This window comes from Balearica regulorum, chromosome Z, assembly GCF_011004875.1.
Source record: "Balearica regulorum gibbericeps isolate bBalReg1 chromosome Z, bBalReg1.pri, whole genome shotgun sequence".
NCBI classification, from domain to species: domain Eukaryota; kingdom Metazoa; phylum Chordata; class Aves; order Gruiformes; family Gruidae; genus Balearica; species Balearica regulorum.
The window spans coordinates 5,295,194-5,315,909 of record NC_046220.1 but is presented as its reverse complement, the minus strand read 5'-3'; the positions used below and the strand labels follow the sequence as shown (position 1 = coordinate 5,315,909).

At 37.9% G+C, this 20,716-nt stretch overlaps 1 protein-coding gene and 2 non-coding genes across 3 annotated transcripts; all 3 read left to right on the top strand.

The window, feature by feature from the left end:
- Positions 1-14,916: 14,916 nt before the first annotated feature.
- On the top strand, positions 14,917-17,519 carry COX7C (cytochrome c oxidase subunit 7C). The gene is made up of 3 exons (XM_075740516.1): positions 14,917-15,083; positions 16,185-16,330; positions 17,425-17,519. Exons 1-2 carry the CDS (start codon positions 15,009-15,011, stop codon positions 16,299-16,301), a joined length of 192 nt encoding a protein of 63 aa, XP_075596631.1. The 5' UTR covers positions 14,917-15,008; the 3' UTR covers positions 16,302-16,330; positions 17,425-17,519.
- LOC142599621 (small nucleolar RNA Z39) lies at positions 15,702-15,764 on the top strand. The gene has a single exon (XR_012833199.1). It is a non-coding gene; the product is annotated as a small nucleolar RNA Z39 (small nucleolar RNA).
- On the top strand, positions 16,720-16,781 carry LOC142599620 (small nucleolar RNA Z39). Its single transcript, XR_012833198.1, has one exon. It is a non-coding gene; the product is annotated as a small nucleolar RNA Z39 (small nucleolar RNA).
- Positions 17,520-20,716: the final 3,197 nt, after the last annotated feature.

Genomic DNA, 20,716 nt, shown 5'->3' with positions numbered 1-20,716 from the left:
ACACTGGGAATATGCAAACTGGAGCAGCTCTGAACATTAGCTATCCTATCACGTTTGGTATCTATTATAAACTCCTTCCCTAAGTAATTCAGCCTAACACAGGATTCTGACAGGTTTCTCTGTAGAAGAGACCATATACCAATTCCTTCATATATTAAAAGACATTTCTATGTAAAGATCAAGCTTTTTCCTCCTCTGTGAGAAAGTGACTTGAGAAAAGAGCTGCACGTACAGACCTGACCTATTCTCTTTGTCTTACAACTAAATATATAGCCTATGAAAGTGAAGTAACTAACATAATTTGGCTTGGTGCACATAAAATCACTAACATAATATATATATTAATCAGTGGCTCTTACCTTGTTTCTATTTGCAGCTGGTTATGGAGCAAAACCCACAGAAAACAGTGCTGACTAAAGATAACTCAACTAGGAACTGTTCATTTTTAGTGTGGGTAGAGTTTCAAATTCATCTCCCCAAAGACAGATGAAATGAACTCCTCACATTTCTTCAGTGGTAGGAAGATAAGATATAAGCGCTTTGCAGAGAGAAAACAATCACCACATTGCCCAACTTGTTGGAGGGAGAAAGGAAAAAAAATTTTTTTTTTAGAGACAACATATGCTCTGTATTAATTTCTGATTATCCTAACTCCGAGTCAAATATTAAGATGAAAACAGAAATAAAGGAAGGCTCTCAAAATTCCTTCTGAATTTCTCTTCCATCTTAAGTCATTGGTATGGGAACTTTCAAATAAATGCATACTGCCTCTTACATTTATTAGTCATTTATATCTACCTACAGTGAGTGCAGGTCTGTTTTTTGTATCTGCTTTCCTTGGATAAAACTATCAAAGTAAGATACAAGGCAACAGACAGGCTTCTCATCTTACAAGCTCTAGAATCTGAGTTCGCTATCAAGTATTCTATGAATTTTCATATATCAATGTTTTACACTATTTTTCCTCATATTCTGTATTAGGGTTTTGTATTTTTATCTTTCTGCAAACAATTCTTTTATTGAATTGAGGCCCAGAGTAACTTTTCTTTCCAACTTTCAATTTACACCTTTTCTAGACATTAGATTTCCTCCACTTCTAACATCCAGAGGAACAGGAGGAAAATGCACTGTCTTACCTTTAAAACTCTTCCTGCTGCCTAGGAGTTCTCATTTTTTCCAGAGAAGTAGACAACATTCTGTCCCTGTTTTTAAACAGAAAAATAATGTATACAGTTTTGCCCCAAAATTGCAATTTTACAGTCATTTACTTTTACCCTTCCAGGCTTACATTTGAGTCTCTCACCCATTTTATAAGATGTTCCTCTTTAAACCATTTGTACTGTCCTTTAAGTTTCAATGTTTGCTTTAAAAAAAGAAACACCAATAAACAAGAACAAATAAAAAACCCCAAACTCTGGGAGTCTTAATGTTGCAAGATATTTAGTGCTACTTCACAGGGTAGTGCAGCTCTGCCATAAACTGCTACTCTCACTGTAGCTCTGAGGTTATAATCTCGAGGATCTTTCTATGCAAATCTCTATAGGCACTATAGGTCCTGGTGGAAGACTCTTTTCTTCTGGTCGACATGGCCATAAAGCAGAGACATTTTTATAGACGTTAAAAATAAGTCATCTTGAATTAAAATGAAACTAAGACAAACTAAATGAGTTCCTGTCACATAACATTCTTTTTTTTTTTTGTTTCTTTCCTAGAAAGGCAGAGAGGGCACAAAGTCATCGTTTTGAGATTCTCTGGTATATACTATCTAAAATATTGATGCATAATATCATTTCAAACAATAAAAAAAAATTACCAGTAGGAAAGTATTAGTAAGATATTTCAAACATTTTCCCAGGAAATTTCTCTACTTTCAGTTTCAGCAAAGGAATACTTACTTATGAAGAAAGATTCTGGTAGGAAATACCCAAGCAGCTTTCTTGCCTGGTTAAAAGTTTTTTATAGCAATATCAAATCATACAGTATACATACAGATTTATATACACACACATCAGCATACCTCATTTAATTTATCATTCCCTCACACATAAATATAAGGTGTTCTTTCCCTCTCCTCATACTGCCAGAGCTGTCTGTTGAACTTATTCATAACATTCCCACACGCCTAACCATTCCAGACAGATGTGGACAACCACCCTACCACCACAAACTGAGGCTGAAGCCAAGTAAGATGAGCAGGCTCAATACCAGTATCAGGGAAGCAGGAAACCAAACCATTCACTTTGCTACAGAGTAAGAGAAGAATGCATTCTGTAGGGGGGACACAGATTACTGACCTATACAACCACCAAGGGCTTGAAGCGAACTCACAGAAAGAGCAATAACAAACTTAAAACCACAGTTACAGCCAAGCAGGACACCGAGCAGTGACTAGCTGGTAAAGCTTCCTCATACACTGCACGTTTGGAAAAAAAGTTTACCGGTCACTCCTCATCTGGTCAGACTTACTCCAATACATTAGTCTCTAAATAAAGGATGGCCAGTTCCAGGGCTAAAACTGAAAGCAGAGTCTCAAAGATTGTCACCTAAGTCCAAGGAAAATCTATAGACTAGTGGACTGACAAGTCAAATTTCAGAACAATTCTTTGTTATGAGAGTACCATGATCATCAAAACCGTGTTTACAGAGCCCTTGCACCATACCATATAGGTTCTCTGTTCATTTACATGCACGCAGACAAAGGATTGACTTTTCCTGCTCCTCTATAATGAGATCTGGTGACTAGAAACCAGAACAACTCATTATCTTCTGATACACCATCATTTAAGTCTCCTCAGTTAAATTAAGAAGGTTGTAAAATCTCTGTAGGCAAACAGAATCCTAGCCAGAAACCATGACATATTTCTTAGAGAAACTTTCATGGGATTTTTTAAAAAATCATTATTTATTTATTTACAATTTATCTGAAGTAGAGAAACATTTGAATATATTGCTGAGGGCAGTTTTTTCTCAGGTTAAGGAATAAAACATAGTAGTTAATAACACGGAAAGGCACTAAACATCGGCAGAACACTCTCTGCACCTGTGTTTTCTGCAGCAGTCTTGTGGCCAAGTCCTGAATAATCTCTGTGCCACTCAGTCTGAGACTTGACAAGAATCACTCCAAAGATCATACAGCTACAGGCAGAAGAATAAGAAAAACAATAAGCTCATTTGTCTTGTTGATCAAAGAGTATAAATCCATATAGAGAGTAGCTGCTGCTGACCCCTTCAAATCTAAATCACAGATTAAATTCAGATCTGGACTTTGCCTTATGAACTCATCTTTCTTTGCTTGTCATAAATTCAAATATAAATTTTAAACTGCTGCATATTTGTGTATTATGTGCAATGAAGATGCCCCCTAAGACTGAGGCCATTATGGGACTCTTGAGCAAGGAACTTCAAATCTCCTTTAAAGTACAGGACTATGTAATCTTCTTCGGTGATCAGCTGCCTTGAACAAAGGCCTAGTTCTGAAAGAGCAGTTGTGTAATCTTGGCTCAAACTTCTGGGGGAAAAAAAAAAAAGCTAAATTGTCAGAAAATGCTATGAGAAAGTCCATAAACTAACGCCATGAAAAATGAGGAAGGTCGAATTGCAGAGAATGGTAGGATTGTTAAGAACAGTTAGCAGACCAAGATTTCAAGAGGACTAAAACTTGCACAAAAATATTCTGTTAAAAAAAAATAAGGAACTACAAACTATCATAAGTATACATTATCATCATCACATGTATTGCCAACACAAGTATGCCTCCACACTACTTCCAAGACACTGGCTTACTGTTTCAATGCTTTACTAAAAAAAGATGGTGACAGATGTGGAAAAATATTTATGCTCTCAACAAATATATTATTCTCAGTAGGAGGCAAAAGAATAAACACCACACAAGCACAGTAAACAAAAACTGAAAGTGTTTATATTGTCACTTCTAATTCCAGGAGATTTAATAGATATTTCCTTATAACATTCACATGCCCTTTGAAGACTATGACAGAACAATGTATTACTATCTTGTTTTTATTTAGACACCAAATCAGCTGCATCATACGCAACCATGGGCTCACTTGTAAAGCCAATCCCACTTTAGGAAGCACCTAAGCATACATTTGAGTACCATGCAGTACCATGCATTTGTACACCAAAGAGCCTTGCTGAATTCAAGCTTGAATGGTAGTACAGAACGCAAGCTGACGCTGTTGATCTCATGGATATGCTCTATCCAATTCCCTACAATTTCTTTCACTAGTCCCTTTTGCATCTATCTTTTTCCAAATATCCTTCCTTGATGTATTTGCCTCCAGCCCTAGCCCTCTGCTTCCTTCCTGCTTTTTCCCCAAAATCACTGTCCGTGGATTAAATACTCAAGAGAGGAAACAGTACTGTAGTTTAAGGCACTCCTGGAAAACACCAAAAGATTAAATGGCACTGGGGGGTCTGCCAAAAAAGGACTAGAAAGAGACTTCAGATTTGAGGAGAAAGAATCACCAGAACATCTTTTGACTCCGGTCATATAACTTGCAAGTAGTTTCCACTGGAAAGAAATCCCAGAGACACAGAGCAGAGGCAAGAACTGGGATGAAGTTGTGGCACACAATCTCAGTCTCAAGAGACAAGTAGTTTTCTACATTCTCATTCTACATGTGCAATTCCCATACTTTAAATATAAATTAAGAGAAAGTGCTATTGGTGATTAAAATGTTTTGTCTGAGAAGGTAAGTTTATATACGACATTATGCAAGTAAAAAATTGTAGGAAAACTGAGCTGCTTACAGAAATTTTGTGTCTCTGCCCCATATTCCTACAAGTAGACGTATTTGGCCTTGAAGTCTCACCCACAGAATTGCTGCTTCAAGCACATTTCCACACATGCATCATATTTACCTGAAAAGCTTAACAGTATTCAAGCAAGGGTCAGCAATAACTAGTCAGCCACGTGTTTGCCCTACCAAAGCAAAAGCTAGCAAAATATCCACTGCAAAAACTCATGCCTCAGCTGTCTAGGCCCTGCTCCCCACTTTGAGGAACCATAAAAGAACCCATTTAGCCAGATTTAATTGTGCTATGTGCTACCAGAATAGTAGGAAACAGGTGATAAAGGACTATCAATCTGCTCACTTCTGTATATTTTAAAATAAGAACACAACATTATTAATCTTGCATTCTGATCAAGATGAAGCATAAATAATCTTTGAGTCAACCTGAGTAGGTATAGGAAAATAAGGCTTTTCTGTTTCAGATTTCCAATATTTCAGCCTGGTTATTTTCATAGACAAGAATCACCTGCTCTACAGTAACGTGACACCCTTGAGCTGGATTAAATATGCTATATTATTGTAAAGTTAGCCATTTTTACACTTGAATACTCCAAGCAAAAATTGTCAGTATCATACAAGTCTAGTCAGGAGTCAAGTTTCCAACTGTGAAATGAAATTCCGTGAAGAAATTGAGTATGTGCAGTAGAAAAAAAAAAAAATCCACTGCTATCCCCGTGTCTACTTGGTAATGATTCCCTTATATAAAATGTATTGAATTGCCATTTACAAAATGAACTATTTTAAAGCACTGAGCTGGGCCCCAGTGACAAGCTGCTGAAGCTATCAAATTCTTCAGAGAAGCTTTACACACATCTCTTCAAGACACAGAATAAGACAAAGATGAGACATGAAAAAAAAAAAAGACACCTTTTGAGCAATAGAAATTGCTCATGGTATTTGATAAACAAATAAAGCATTTAATAGTTTGGAGCCACAGAGGATTAAAAATGACAGTAAGTCCACCCAAGATTAATTCCAAAGTGTATTTCGTCAGACCTTTAAGAGAATTTTTTTAATCTCAGGAACAAATATTAACCTGATAAAAAAAAAAGATTAAAAAATATTCAAGTAAAGATCTGAATAAGGATTTTGGAGTTCCAGGTTCTATACAGACTTCATGCAAGGCACTGGATGCATCCTAGTTCCTGATACTCCGACATTAGTATTTCTGTATGGTCATGAAAGCTCAAGCTTCAGTTTTCACAATGAAGGTGGATACTACAACATCCTTTCCAACTTCACCCATGAGCTTCTCCATTGCTTCACACTGTTTTAAATCCCAACACTTTCATGTCAGGTGAACATATTCTGCTTTGGCAGGTGATTATTCACATCACATGCTGTGGAATAAACTCAGTGGCCAGCAAGATTTTGAGAAACAAGAAAACCACACACATTTTCAAAATTTACAACAGTTTAACCCCTCCTTTTTTCCTACCTTACTAGGCCAACTAATAACAGAAAAAGAAAAACAAAGGACAGGGAGGAAAAAACCAAACCCCCAAAGATCTCAGGGCAAACAGGCCATGCTAACATGATACTCTTCATATGTCTGTCAACACACACTGCCAACTTCTCCATTTTCTTCAGCTACTGCTTTTGTAGTCCCGTGCCTCAGCAAGATCCATCCCCCTTGTCAGGCCCAAAGGGATCACCCTGCCAAGTCCAATTGCACTTCCCTCACACACCCCTGAAAGGCTAATGTTCATTTGTCCAACAAATTCCCCAGGTAATCACACAGACCATCACTGAAAAAAATAATCACTTATCACACTAGGCAAATGCCCCGGAATTTATCTTCCCTATGCATGGTCACCTCTTTTCATGGGAATTATAGAAAGTTAGTATCTTAGTATCCTTTGTCAAAATGGACAGAGGGCTCAAATCTTATCAAAACAGGCATACAAACATGCACAGAGGGCACAGTAACATTGGCCTCGCTTAGGTTGCAAGCCAAGACAGAAACCACCCCTGTGTAGTGTGAAAAACGGAAGAAGCTGAGCAAAATTTTGGAGATTAACCTTAAGTTCAGCTCCCTTCTGGTACAGTACTTCACCACCAAGTACTAAAGTAGCTAGTATTATGCTAGGATCTCCAAAAGTTTGGAGTTTAATCTATTTTTCTTTATGACCTTTTACTCAGATTTGCCAATGCTTACTTTAGACATAGCACCTAATGGGTATCAGTAATTTGCTTAAAAGCATGGGTTTTCTTAAATTAAAATACTTATCCTGGAACAATCTGTAACCTGCACACAAGTATACAAGCAGGGCAGTGAAATAGTCTGTTGACATAATTCAACAGGCTCTACAGGAATGCCTGTATTGATGTAAGGCACCTCATTCTGTCAATAATAGTTGCATTCATGCTATGTATGTGATACTACTTTACCATGTACAAAGTAGGAGAGTTTGTGTACACGAACAAGCCCTTTCCAATTAATTGTACATCAACCTCTTGGTTTAGTAGTCTGAGTGTAATTTGGCCTTTTAACTATCCATAAGAAAATTTTCTAGATAGGTTAAACATCTCCTTCAAAACTCAACAGCATTTATGGACTCTTAACAGGCTTTCCAGTTAGCTCAATATATCACAAATTTTAGCCTACTGTAAAGAATATATTTCTCTAGGAAATGTTCACAATATCTATCATGGTTTTGGAAGCAACTAATTGCCTGTTGAAAATAGTGATCTTATTAAAATGAGTTCTACACCACAGCATTTTTCTCCAAGATTAAGGGACAAAAAAGCACATTCTTGAAATTTATTTATTTTTTTAAATAAAGATATAGTCTTTTATTCAGTACTTTCCTCAATCAGGGTGACAGTCAATATGTATTTCTCTGAACTTACACAGCTAGAAACTAAGTATCAATGGAAAAATTTACAAATGTGAAAAAAAACCCCAGAAACAGTAAGGACTAACCTCCCATTTGCACAACATGTTTAAGCAAAGGAGTTACTTCTACAGTGAGAAAGCTGATCATAATGGATCAATTTATCTAAACTAATTTTAAAAATATTTCAGAAATACAAATATATCAAAAGTCCTTGTGCATAACTAAAGAATCATAAACAAGGAGACTGCCAGAAAACGATCTGACAAGTATACAAATTGTATACATCACAAGTATATTAACAACTGTATGTAGAGGTGTCTTTTTTGCCCCCTCGCATATTTTCAACTACATACTGCCCTGATGCTGGAGAAACCAATAGGAAGACTTCAAACCCATCTGAAAAAAATTAAAATATAATTTTATTTTTAAAAATCCTTTGTTAAACTATGTAAAAAATAAGCACAAATACAGCAGAAAAATTGAGGGCATTTTTGGCTTTTACTACCTTTGTAAATTGATAATTGCACCTTCAAATAAGTTTAGGGTAAATATGTTGATTCCAGGGATCCTAAATATTCCTATACACAGAAAAGCTCCTTCAAACACAAGTATTAGCAACCAAGCAATGACTGTTGCAATGAGATAGTTCCAAATGCAAGTAATTATAACACTGCTCACTGTAATTATAAACCAAATGTGTCTTGGTGCTATGATATAAAATAAGGAGCTTTACATACTCCATTTTAGACAAAGACATCAAGACTAAATAAATAATGCAAAGTAGCTCTTACTCACTATGCAAGTAAGTGCTGTATTCTCATGAAGCCTCTGAAATAGATTCTATAAAATAAACCTTCCATTACCTATTTTATATGGACTTTTGTGAGATTTAATTAACACTGCAAAGTGCTTTGAGATTAATGAAAAAAAATTCTGTCAGTGTAAAATATTATGTCAGGCACTCATTTCAGCTTGTGAAACATGTTTTTGTACATACAAATTTGACTTCACATCCATAAGGAATCATTTATATGAGGGAGCAATTTTTGAAATATTCCATATAAGGTGAAAATAAATTTATCTAGGTACATTTCCAAAATTGTAACTTTGTCGCTATGCACATCCAGCTACAGCTATGTTCAACTTGCTTTCATGCGTAACATTCAATCTATAAATATATGCCCAACTTTTAATATTACCTGTGCTTTTCACAAAGATTTGACACTACAGCACTTACAATTGACTACTCTGTCTAATAAACAGGAACGCCACAAAGAAGTTCCTATAGCACTTTTGCAGTCATGATGATTTAAGAGCATGAATTACATATGTACTGTGTTACTTGTCTCTACAATCCTAATAAAAGTAAACCAAATGATACAACTGGAGCTAACAGGCCAAATTTGGACATACAAGCCCTCTTTCAGGTTTCAAACAGACACAAAAATCATAGTATTTCAATTCAGGTTGAGAACAGTAAGTCTAACTGCATGTGTTAATTGTTAATATGTTAATATGTTAACTGTAAAATGTTAATAATGTTAATTACACAGTTTTAAAAAGGTAAGTTGCATTTGTGGAGCAGTGGTTGAGAAAAAGACAAAAAGAAAGCTCACAGTGGAGTGTCAGGAAGACTTCTGGATATGAAGATATTATAGTACAAAAAGGTATTATAGTACAAAAAGAAATCACCAATGATTTTATCCTGTTTTTTATAACATATCATGATAAATTGCAATCTGCTTATAAATTACAAAACATTGTAACATCTACCACAGTAACATCTTATCCTGAATATCAAGGATGATCCTGGAAACTAAAATTCATAAATGCACTAGACATTAGAAATCTGGGACTCAGGAAATAATTTTGTCTCGTGTAATAATTTGCTCATGCCCTAATCCCAAATAATATATACGTATTCAGCACTGAAGCTTTAGCTGGACAAGCTTTTTGCCAACATAAACTGATGTCGCCGCCAAGAAAAGCACTAATTCTATGCCTCCAATTCCACCTTTTTATTGCTAAAACTGCTCCACACCTTTCTGTGGGCCAGGATAGGCACTTGCGCAACTACATAACGAACTGGATCTGTGAACTCATCTACTCAGAAACATACCTGGGGGACACGGGGAATTGTCCCTTGAACTACACCTCAGAAAAATTATTTTCAGTCTGTATTTACCTTTGAAAGTAACTTCAGCACCTACACACTTTAAGGAAAGTTTGCACATTTGGAAGCTTGGCTGGTTTTAACAACTATATCCATAATAAAATAACAAAAGATACTACTTCTCCTAACAACCTTCTCCCACAAGTATCCTTATACTATCCATGTCTAGATCACCACTATAACTGTTTCCAGAGGACAATTCCTCTCACTACTCTATTTCACTTTCCAGAGACTTATGTGGGCTCTCTGGAAGCAAAGACTGTATCTTCTTAAAAAAAGAATTCTTCTAAACTTAACATTCTCTGTATTCTATCATTGCAAGGTTTTCAGCCTTTCATTGTGTTAAATACAGATGCTTTACATACTAACATTTCTTTTGCCAGCTCATGATCCCCATGTTATTTTTAATACTCTTCTCTGTTCATCTTTCGTATGTAACATTTTTACATTTCAGAATACTCACTTGCTGAAAAAGTCATATGTAAGGCAAGCTAAATTACTGTTATGAAAGACATACTTCTACAATTGTGAAATTAGAGTAAAACACTGACAAATTATTCTATTTCTATTAGAGATATTTCTGTTAACCCATAGTTTTGCTAAAAATATGTAATTAATATCCATTATATAATACCTCTTATAGCTTCTATTCAGCCTTTCCCCTTCATTAATTAGCATTTAACAACTGCTTAATCTTGTGGTTAATACCTGACCTTATGACCGGAGGGATGACAGAATCATAGAATCTTTAAAGTTGGAAAAGACCTCTAGGATCATCAAGTCCAACCAGATGTTAACTCCTGATTTTAACTGCTCCACAAAATAGTTTATCTTGTCAACAAATATACAGGATAATTTCTGTAGAAAAACAGTATTTTTGTGTCATACATGATAGATTTTTTTGTCTCCTGAGACCTCTGTCTGTGACACTACTAAAAAACTTAGGGAGTTTATGCTAAGAAAAAGTTTTCAGGAAGTATGTACATCAGAACTTAACCACATACAATCTCAGTATTTAAAAATAGCTGTTTCCTTCACTCATAGAACAGGATTCAAAAAGTTAGTATGACTTGTATCTTGGTTCTATCATTATCTTTCAGTGACTGGCATAGACCTTTGTGGCTCCATGTATTTTGCTAAAATGTCAGCTAAGCTCTCTATGCTTCTTTCTTTCATCAATATCACAAAAGATAGATATTAAGCATTATTTTCTTCAGTGACCTGGGATTTTTTCTTATTTATAATTTTGCCTTACAGTTCAGGAAGAGTAATGTTCTTTGTGGGGAAAAGTGAGTAGCAGTAGGAAAGAAGTACCTGAAAGAATTCATCACCAAGTCATATTCACAAGCAGCAAAATGTAATATATTATTGAAGATGAAGAAGATAACCTGGCAAATTAAGCAATTACAGTAACAGATTTTTTAAAGGAAGAAAGAATTGTAGATATAAAAGACTGTATGTGAATTAAAAGCCTAGATTCAAAGACTCATAGATTTAAAAGCCACAAGGTATCATTATAATAATCTGTTCTGGCCCTCCACATAACACAGGCCAGGGAATTTAACCCAGTAATTCCTTTTGTAAGCCCCACAATTTGTGTCTGAGTTAGTCTTTTTTACAAAAGCACCCAGTGGAGCATTTACTATCTCCTATAATCATCTGCCCTGCTACCTGATTATCCTCATTATAACTATAGTACATCACATTTCTAATAATTTGGAATATATTATCTTTCATTTCTTTGCCAAAATTGCAATCGATGGCAACTGAGCCTGTTTCTCTAAACCCTTACTGTATGGTTTTCTCAAAGGCCTAGACTGGCACACTTCTTTTCCTAGTTTATACTTTGAAGGAGAACAGATTTCAGTGTCCATACAAATTTCTTCACCAGCTGTAAAACTGGTAACTCCTTCTCCTGAAGATCCACCACTCTCTATCATATCCACATACAGATCTCTGTTTCTGACTACATAGAAGACATCTGCAAACCATCAGTTCAAGGAGTAAACTACTATTGCTATTGAAACCCTGTAACTATCTGCCTGTAGGAGTCAATCTAGAAGATTTCTGGATTATCTGAAAGTCAAGATACCGAATCTACTGCTTTTGTCCCTTCTAAAATTAATCTGTGCAGAAATATGCAATGTAGCCCTAAAAGGAAACAACATATCAGCCTATCAGAAACTTACCAGAGTGAAGTCAATCAACAAAACACTATAGTACCAGGAATCAATATACATAGGAAAGACAGTGAGTAAACTCCGACACTGGTGCGGTAATATTCTTTATTACATGCTGCTTAGTATCTGTGTTTGTAATTAATAGCCTTATTGCATAACACAAAATCTGTATGGGTGGCAGGTCCAAGCCCAGTAGCAGCAGTATCTCCACCAGGAGGGCAACACCAGCTGTGGTACGCTGAAAAAATTTTATAGCATTTGGACAAGAACTGCAATTCCACTGAGTGACTAAAATTACCCCTGAGTAGACTGAGCAAAAATTACCTTGTGATGTTAAGCAGAGAAATTTTAAAACCGTATCACTGATTGCTTTGTGACTAGGACACCACAAGAAGAAAATTAATTGTTTACTTTGTTCTGAATAACATGAAAGATCTTCAACTGCTACAAAATCTCACCATTGAATTGCCACTGTGTAACATGGCTCTTTATACCTATACTCAGCATCTCTTCAGCAGCAACACCAATAAAATCCAATAAAGGAAGAGCTACACTTGTTAAAAAGATGACAAAGCAGACTACCACACAGGAAGCAGAGCACCTTTGCACTATGAGTTCCAATTACGAAAGGCTTGGGGAGCGGGGGAAGAGGTCTGGTTGCCTAAATAGCAAGGGAAATTAACAGGAAAGCATCCTCCAACAGATTTAAGAATCAGCAAATGAAAAAAGAAAAAGAATTGTAAACTCTGACACATAAAATAAAAAATAAAACTAGACTGAGAAAAAAAAATCTGAAAAACAACTAGCTAAAGGAATCACAACTAAACCTACAAACAGGGGCAAAAGGTGTCGTAGGGTTCTGCATCACCTATTAATGGTCAAGGAATAAAGCAGCACTCAGAAATGACAAGCTCATTTGCAGATATGATTAAATGCATTCTTTGCACGGATATTCACTGTGGAAGAAACCTAGGTTGCATGTCACAGTCTTTTTTTATAAGGGGAAAACAATAGGACCTGTATGAACAGACTATGGTTTACCTATGGACAGAATAAGCACTAAGAAATAACTGGTACCAAATGACACTCACATAAAAGCTCTGAATAGCTGAATTACTAATGATTAGGCTAAGATGCCACTTAAAATTTCCTCGCATGGCAAATATGATACCCATTTATTCTAACAGTTTCAAAGAACTACAGGTTTGTGAAACTGTAATCTGTACTGGAATTTTAGCAGAGATTGTAACAATGCTAGAACAAGCAGATATATGAATAAATATAACCCCAGGGTGGGGGTGTTGATTTTGCTTCCATACTGAGAAGGCCAGCATTAGAAACCTCTTGAACTTCTGATGACAACATCACTATACATGTGGAAAGGATTATCTGAATCAAAATTCCAATTGGCTTGTCCCAGTCAACAAAACATGAAAATAGTATTTTAAGTCAAAAAAGTTGCTGAGAATTCCTGTTTTTACAAGGCATTCAATCAGAATTATGGAGCTAAATTATACTCTGAATCTAGAACAATTCAAGAGTTACATTATTGCATGAAAATCTCAGAATGTCCCACAAAATTGCACCTGAACTAATTTAGATTGTCCTCCAGCTTCAAGAAATGATGAGCTCATAAGTATAAAAAAGTTATTGCTGCATTTTCCTGGCAGTTTAATTTACTCACATTAAAATTCAGGTGTAGGAAAGCACTCCAGTCCAAATCTACTCGTTACTCACATAACTGTCTGAAGTGTTTTTAAGTGCACCTAGTACAAATGCATTTCTATTATATTGCCTTGCAATTCGTAAGAAATTCTCCATGAAAATTAATCTTTGCACTTAATTCCTCTTTATGTGAATACTTTGATTTGATACTTTAAATATTCAAAAAACACTTTGTTGTTTCATGCTGGTTTTGTGTCTTCTGCTTGAATAGATCTTGCCTCTCAAAACAATCTGTAATAATAATTCTTTACTCTTCCTATTTACCTTCCAAAATAGATATTCTATTACATTAAACTAATGTAATTGTGTCTCACTGCTCAAACTCACAGTTCAACCTGCCTTGATTAACGTGGTGTTGGTAAGCATAACAAACCTCACTTAAGTACTAACTATGATGAAAGGCTACTTAAAAAATATTGTCTCCCTGCAACAGAGATGGCAACATCAAACTCCTTTTTATTAAGATGCAGAGGTTTGATTTAAAATACTGTATGTAAGAAAACACATAGATACCTAAGAAATAATTTCTTAGGATTTATTATTATTCCTTTTCCAAACACAAAGAGCGGTGTGGGCTGGGGTTTTTTCCCTCCATATTGTAAAGCTTCTTGTAAGCATAACTTTGCAACAAAAGTATGCCAGAATATACTCATGAGAGTTGGCAGTACCACACAAATCTTCACCATTTGTCTTGCCCATATTCACTGGACTCTTACAGTTTTTAAAACTACAGCCATCAACTACATCGACGCCTTACTTCTGTAGCACGGATTTCAACTCATGCTACCACCGCTTTGCAATCTACAAAGCAGCAAAGATTCAGGATCCCTACTTTAGAAGCTGACCTGTACTGTTCGCAAGACTAGCCTGAGGTAACACAGCAGTGGTAATTTGCTTTCCACTCCGACTGCCGTCATTGCTTTCGCTCCCTTCTCTCACATCTGAACTTTCCCACCGTCTCTACAGAGCGCGTTGCCATTTCCCGGCCGCACCTGAGGGAAACGCCCCGCCCGCCCGAGGGACGCGGCAAGGCCGGACAGCCGAGAAAATGGCGGCCGACAGCGGAGACGTTCCCGCCTCTGAGGCGCAGAGCTCGCCCAACCGCAGGCTGCGGATCGGGACCACGTGACGGCGCGGCACTACAACTCCCATCAGGCCCTGGGGCGGGCACCGTCTCCCTCTTCCGGCTTCGTCTCCTGCTCCCAGGAGGCGCCAGCGGTGCTGTAGGAAGGTCGCGCAGGGGAGAGGGTCGCTGGGCTGCCCGGTCGGTACCATGCTGGCTGCCAGTGTCCGCAGGTTTACCACCTCCGCCCTCCGCAGGAGCCACTATGAGGAAGGCCCTGGAAAGGTAACGCGGGGAGGAGGCATCGGCCTGCTGTGGCGTGGCCTGAAGGTCGCGGGAAGGGGCCTGCGGCTGGGCTCGGGGGAGGAGATGGCGAAGGGGGAGCGGGGATCCGCCGGCGGTTGGGGGTTCGGAGGGTAATGGCTCGCCGCGGGGAGGGGGAGGGATGGTGAATGGCTCGGAGGAGGAGAAACGTGAAGGACACTGCGCCGGCGGTGCCCGCCCGGGCACCCTGTGCAGGCCCAGATCCGGCACAGGCCCCGCCGCAGCTCCTGGGTGAGGGACGGGGGGAGGAATCGGGCGTTTGCTGGGGACAGAGGTAGCCGTAAGGGTGTCGTTGGAGCCGCAGTGCGGGCCTGCCCTGGCTCGCCGGGGTGAGGTGCAGGCTCGTCCCGCCTCGGGCATGCTCAAGGTGAGCTCCTCGCTCGGTGAGCCCCCGTGAAGGGTTTTGTACATAATCGGGTTCTGAGGCCCCAGCGAACTGGATGCCGTTGCGAGAAGCAGAGTAATGAGTGCCCTGTTGCCAGTTTTCCAGGTGGGCTTTGGGGGCTGGTGATGCCACAGCAAAGCGAGTTGTGGTGGGGATGACTTCAGTGTCCTTCCCTGGAGCCTTCGGCTTCAGTGGTACAGATGATGAGCATTGCAGTATGAGGGGCAACAATGATACTGTAAACGCTTTCTGATGTACCTGCTGCTTAACATATTTCTTTTAAGTCCTACCTCTAAAAAGGAATTTTACATATTTAATGAACATGGGGAAAACTTTCACGATGAAGGTAATTAAATATTAAATAAATATGTGGGATCTGTTTTTTCAGCAATATTTATACTTGACTGGGCAAGACCTTCAGCAAACTGGCCCTGCTGTGAATTGGAGGGAGAGGGGAATAGTGGAGAAAGTTACTTCCAGAGGTCACATCCAAGCTATTGTTCTAATTACTGTGTTTCTTTACTTGAGAGCAAGGGAAATTGTTTTGAGACCGAGTATTTGTTTTGTCAGTTTGACTCCACCTGTTAGTGCTCTGAGCTTTTCACCATTTTCAGGTCAATGAGGAAGTAATTCCTGTGTTGATTGCAAAACTAAAATTCTTTTTTTTTCTCTTCTAGAACCTTCCCTTTTCTGTGGACAACAAATGGCGATTACTCGCGGTAATGTGTGGATTCTTTGGTAGTGGATTTGTTGCCCCTTTCTTGATAGTCAGACACCAGCTTCTTAAGAAGTGAAGAGGACAGGCGGTGATTGCATTAACTGGGTAACTGGTTTTGTTAGATTTCTTAGTGTTGTGGAATCTGTGGTCAGAAATGAGCTTTAAAGACTCTAAACTCATCTAAAAACATTATTATAATTTTCAACCTTTAGCAGTTCACGCACTTAGAGTTGCTGTCTGCAGTTGCAACTAAACTCCAGTAATGAATCAGTTTAAGTTTGCGTCTCACACTGTGCCACACTCTGAACTTGTGAACTTTGACTCCTCAGAGGCCACACCTCTCTGGCTGCAGCTTCTTGCTACTCTACAGCTGGGGTAACTGACAGAATTGTGCTACTGGTTTGATTTGGATAATAACTATAGCCAAAACTATGTCTACCCTCTTGTTTGAGGAAACATAAAACTACACTTCCTGTAATGCGTGGGAATCACTGGCATGTGTGATGTGAACAAAACAGTATGAGAAACCATGATACTGTAAACGCTTTCTGATGTGCCAGTTAAAGAAATCTTTTCCACTGACTTTTAACTTAGTTCAACCATGTCAAAACAATCACACCATCTATATGCAATGTTCCTGACTGTTTAGGGATAAAGTGAACTTAAAATAAAGCTGTTAACAGCAGAAGTAATTTTAATTGATGCTTGCTGAGACAAAGCAAGCCTCAGGCATAGTTCAGACTGTAGGCATGTCATTTCCCATTTAAAGGCCACTTCAATTTATCTTAATCTGATTCTACTTTAGAAATACCTGGTATTGTCAGTTCTATAATCTGAGAAACAATAAATCTTGTTGAGGAGCTAGAATGACCCAAGTAGTTCTTAGAAGGAAATAACAATCCTCACTAATCTAATAATTAGAATCATAATTGGAACAAACTGTAGTCATCTGTGTAATTCCTTTGTTGGTCTGGTGGTTTGGGCTCCCTAGACTAAGGATCAAAAAAAATCCTGATACTTGTATTGAGCTTGAGCATTCAGAACTGTATGATTTCATGTTAAGTCAAGGCTTCTGCTACAAAAGCATATGGTGAATGAAGCAAAGCCCATCAAAATTCCAGTCAAAGCATAGCTTATAGCTTTTCTAGATGCAAAGGTAAGATGTCTTAAATTTGTTAATTCTTCTTTTTTTCTTGCAGAGTTGAAGTCTTCTAGACGTCATCTTTCAATGGGAAAAGGATAACTGCAATTGCATACCATGCTGGATGTGTCTAAATAAAATCTTAAATCTGAAGGTCTTGTGCAGTGTATTTTGTGAACCTCCTAAAGTGCTTTTGGTAACTGGTGTATAGTGAGAGCCACTTCAAGTTGCAGTATATTGACATTGAATTAAATACTAATTGTCTTCATGTATAAAAATAGTGGGTTGGAAAAATCACACTTCAGAAATGAAGTTGGGTTTAACGTTGTTAGCAGGATAGGTGTTAAAACAGGTTTGTGGTCTTCTCAAATACTCTTCATACTACTCACAGAATAATGACCCCAGGATAGATTGTATCCAGTGAGCCTCATGGTGGGTATACTGTCACCACAATCCATGCTGCAGAATTTTTATCTTCAGTATTTTGAGTTGATCACTTGAGAACATTTTATTTGGCTTTTCTTCTGCACTCAGCTATTCTAAAGAGCTGCTGTTACTAGTTCTCTAGTGTGCTGCATTACTGATGCTCTGAGCAGGAATGTGCTTTGCTCTGCAGATTTCATTAAGCTGCAGGCGCAGATGATGAGATAGCCTGGAAAAGAAGTGCAGCAGCAATAACTATAACTGACCAGAAAAAAAGACTGATTGTAGCCTATAGCTTATCAAAACTCTTGATGTTGCTGCGAATTTGTAGCTATTTGGAAAGAATTGCTACAAACTGAAAGTTATCTGTAGTCTTAGTGCAGGGTTGTGCCTGGCAGTGGGGCTTGTGTAACTAAACTAACATAGGAGCTGTGAAGAATGCTGTTGGGATACTTTTACTAACTTGATTATGACAGATGTTTAAATTTGTGGCTGTGCTGATGGCATGAGTAGAAAATCATTTTCACAGCCCCTCTTGTGACCTCTTGGCTAAAGATGCAGGGTATGAAAAGTGCTGGCATAACCGAGTAATGGTGATTTCACCCTTGAAAATAATGCTGTTAAGTGGTAAGTATTTGGAGACCAGCAAAGGCTGCAGAAAACTGATAATGAAGAAAGCAATGTTCAGAGGAAAGATTCCCAAACTATATGGGTTCAGATAGTGAGACTATGGCTATGACTGAGGAACAGTTACATGGTATAAGTCATGTCTTAATGTACTGTCTGCAGAGTGGTGCCTCTCAACAGAGACTCGAGAGTGTGTCTTGTAGAGCAAACGAACTACGTGTGTGCACTGTAAGTGATCAGGAACAGCTAGGGAATCCAGAAAAGGTGGCAATTTCTTGGTTTAGGTATTGGGATTTCCTGGAAGCACTTAGGTACTATAAAAAAAAATTCCACCCTTTTTAAACAAAAATCAAAATGAGAGTTTTTAGCTGATGTCTCATTTGCCTTTTGTTGCAGGTGAGCAAGTCAAATGTGTCACAAGGCAAGTCTGAACAGAAGCCTGTTACAGAATCACATTTCTCTTATGGATCACAAATGTCACTTCCACTGTGTATTTATATGTACCTAGCTCTCTGTGTTTGTTCTTAAATAACTTGATGGTTTTGGTTTTGTTAATTTCCCCCCTTGCTCCCAAGTCCTTGATGTATTTGAAAAGAGTAAGCATCATCTCTGAAGGTTTATCTTGTGGGCTAGGCAAAATGGCTCCTTTAGTCTGCTTAAAATAAGGTCTCCTTTCCAAATACCATTCCCTTCTCTTTACTTTTTCTATTTAAGTATATTTTTGAGCATGGATGGTTAAAGTCAAACCAGTTATTTTTAGATTAAATGTTAGAGACTTTCTTCTCTCATGATGGATTCTAAAACTATAATCATCTCTTTTCACAGTGTCGTTACATTAATGGATCATAGTCATGCAGGAGCAGAGAGGTCCTGGGGGCTACTCATTAAAAGAAGTTTTCAAATTATGACCCTGTTTCCAATCCTGCCACCAACTTATAAAAATTACTGATGTGAATCACAATACCCATAACCTTTCATCTCCTGCTGTTTTACTTAATTTCTACTACTGCAACTGTAAGGCATACTCAGGGGGATATGTGAACCTCTACTGTGCTGATGGTTGTCTTCCAGCTGTTAGCCCACTCTGCGTGTGCCAGAAAGAGTCATGTAAAAATCGAACATCAGCCCTACTTTGGATAAGTTAGCTGACCAAGTGTATCATGTTAGTCATAAACTATCTAATGATAAACCCGTGTTCATGGTGTCCCGTTATTCATTAATCTTTCCTTTAAAAAGAAAGTTTAGTGCAATTTTGTAGCCTTTTTAATCTAATGTACTCAGTTAATTCTTTCAAGATTTCTTGAGTATAGGTTAAGTAAACTTGCTGATTTTGATCCATGCAGTTCTCCAGTTGCTAGCTTATTTTTTTTAATACGACACCTGCATACTGTAAGTTTCAAAATGACTAGCCATATTCTTCATTCATTGCAAACTCTGTTATTCTTATGTGCTGCCAAAGCTGTAATTAGTCCCTTTAGATTTGGACTATTTCTCTACGTGACTTGCTTGGGCAGTTTTCAGTAATTTTCAAGGCCCATCAATTATCAAGTCCATAAGTTCTCTGTCTCACTTAAGTAATTGGTTCCCTTAGGTTTTCAAAGCTTTCACTTCTGTAATAGAAACACATTAACAGGTCTGTTTTGAGATATCTCTCTGTTAATGCAAAGTGGGACAGTCTGCATTTTACCGAAAAAGCATGTTTTAACTGCTAGATTATCTATAATCTCATCATTGTCGATACAGCAAAGTCTAAAATTTTTTGGTTGCTTGGGTTGAAAATACTGGTTGTCATAGAGAGGTGTGTGGTATATCATTAACATCAGATGTTTGACGTGTTTAATTTCACAGAGGCACAACTCCAGGTTGTATTTGTTTCTCTGCTGTTATGAGAAGATCACTGTTTATAGCCAAGCCTGATTTTAGGAGCGTATGTCAGAGCACCTTCCTTCTTCAACCCTTTTTTTCTTTTATTTTTTTTTTTCCCCTACTGCTCCCAAAATTATGTTGGTCTTAATCTGTTCTGGTTTACTCATTCTATGGTTTCCTATTTAAGTCCTACCACTCTTTTATTTGCTTACTGACTGCTAAATAGGTAAGCTACAGAAACTCGGGTAGATTTTTGAAATACACCTATTACTAACCACTGTTCATGGCACCTCTCAATTCTTTTCTTCCATGCCTAGCTCCACAGGGTGGAAAACCTATCCATGGTAGCAAAACACGAGGGTGAACCAAATGATCTCTGATGAAAAGCTTATGCTGGTCTCAGGGAGCAATGCTGTGGGCAAAATAACTTCAAA

Excerpts from the sequence above, each read along its gene's own strand:
- COX7C (XM_075740516.1), top strand. The coding sequence starts at position 15,009 with ATGCTGGCTGCCAGTGTCCGCAGGTTTACCACCTCCGCCCTCCGCAGG. Across the intron at positions 15,084-16,184 it reads ATGAGGAAGGCCCTGGAAAG|AACCTTCCCTTTTCTGTGGA; the intron begins GTAACGCGGGGA and ends TTTCTCTTCTAG.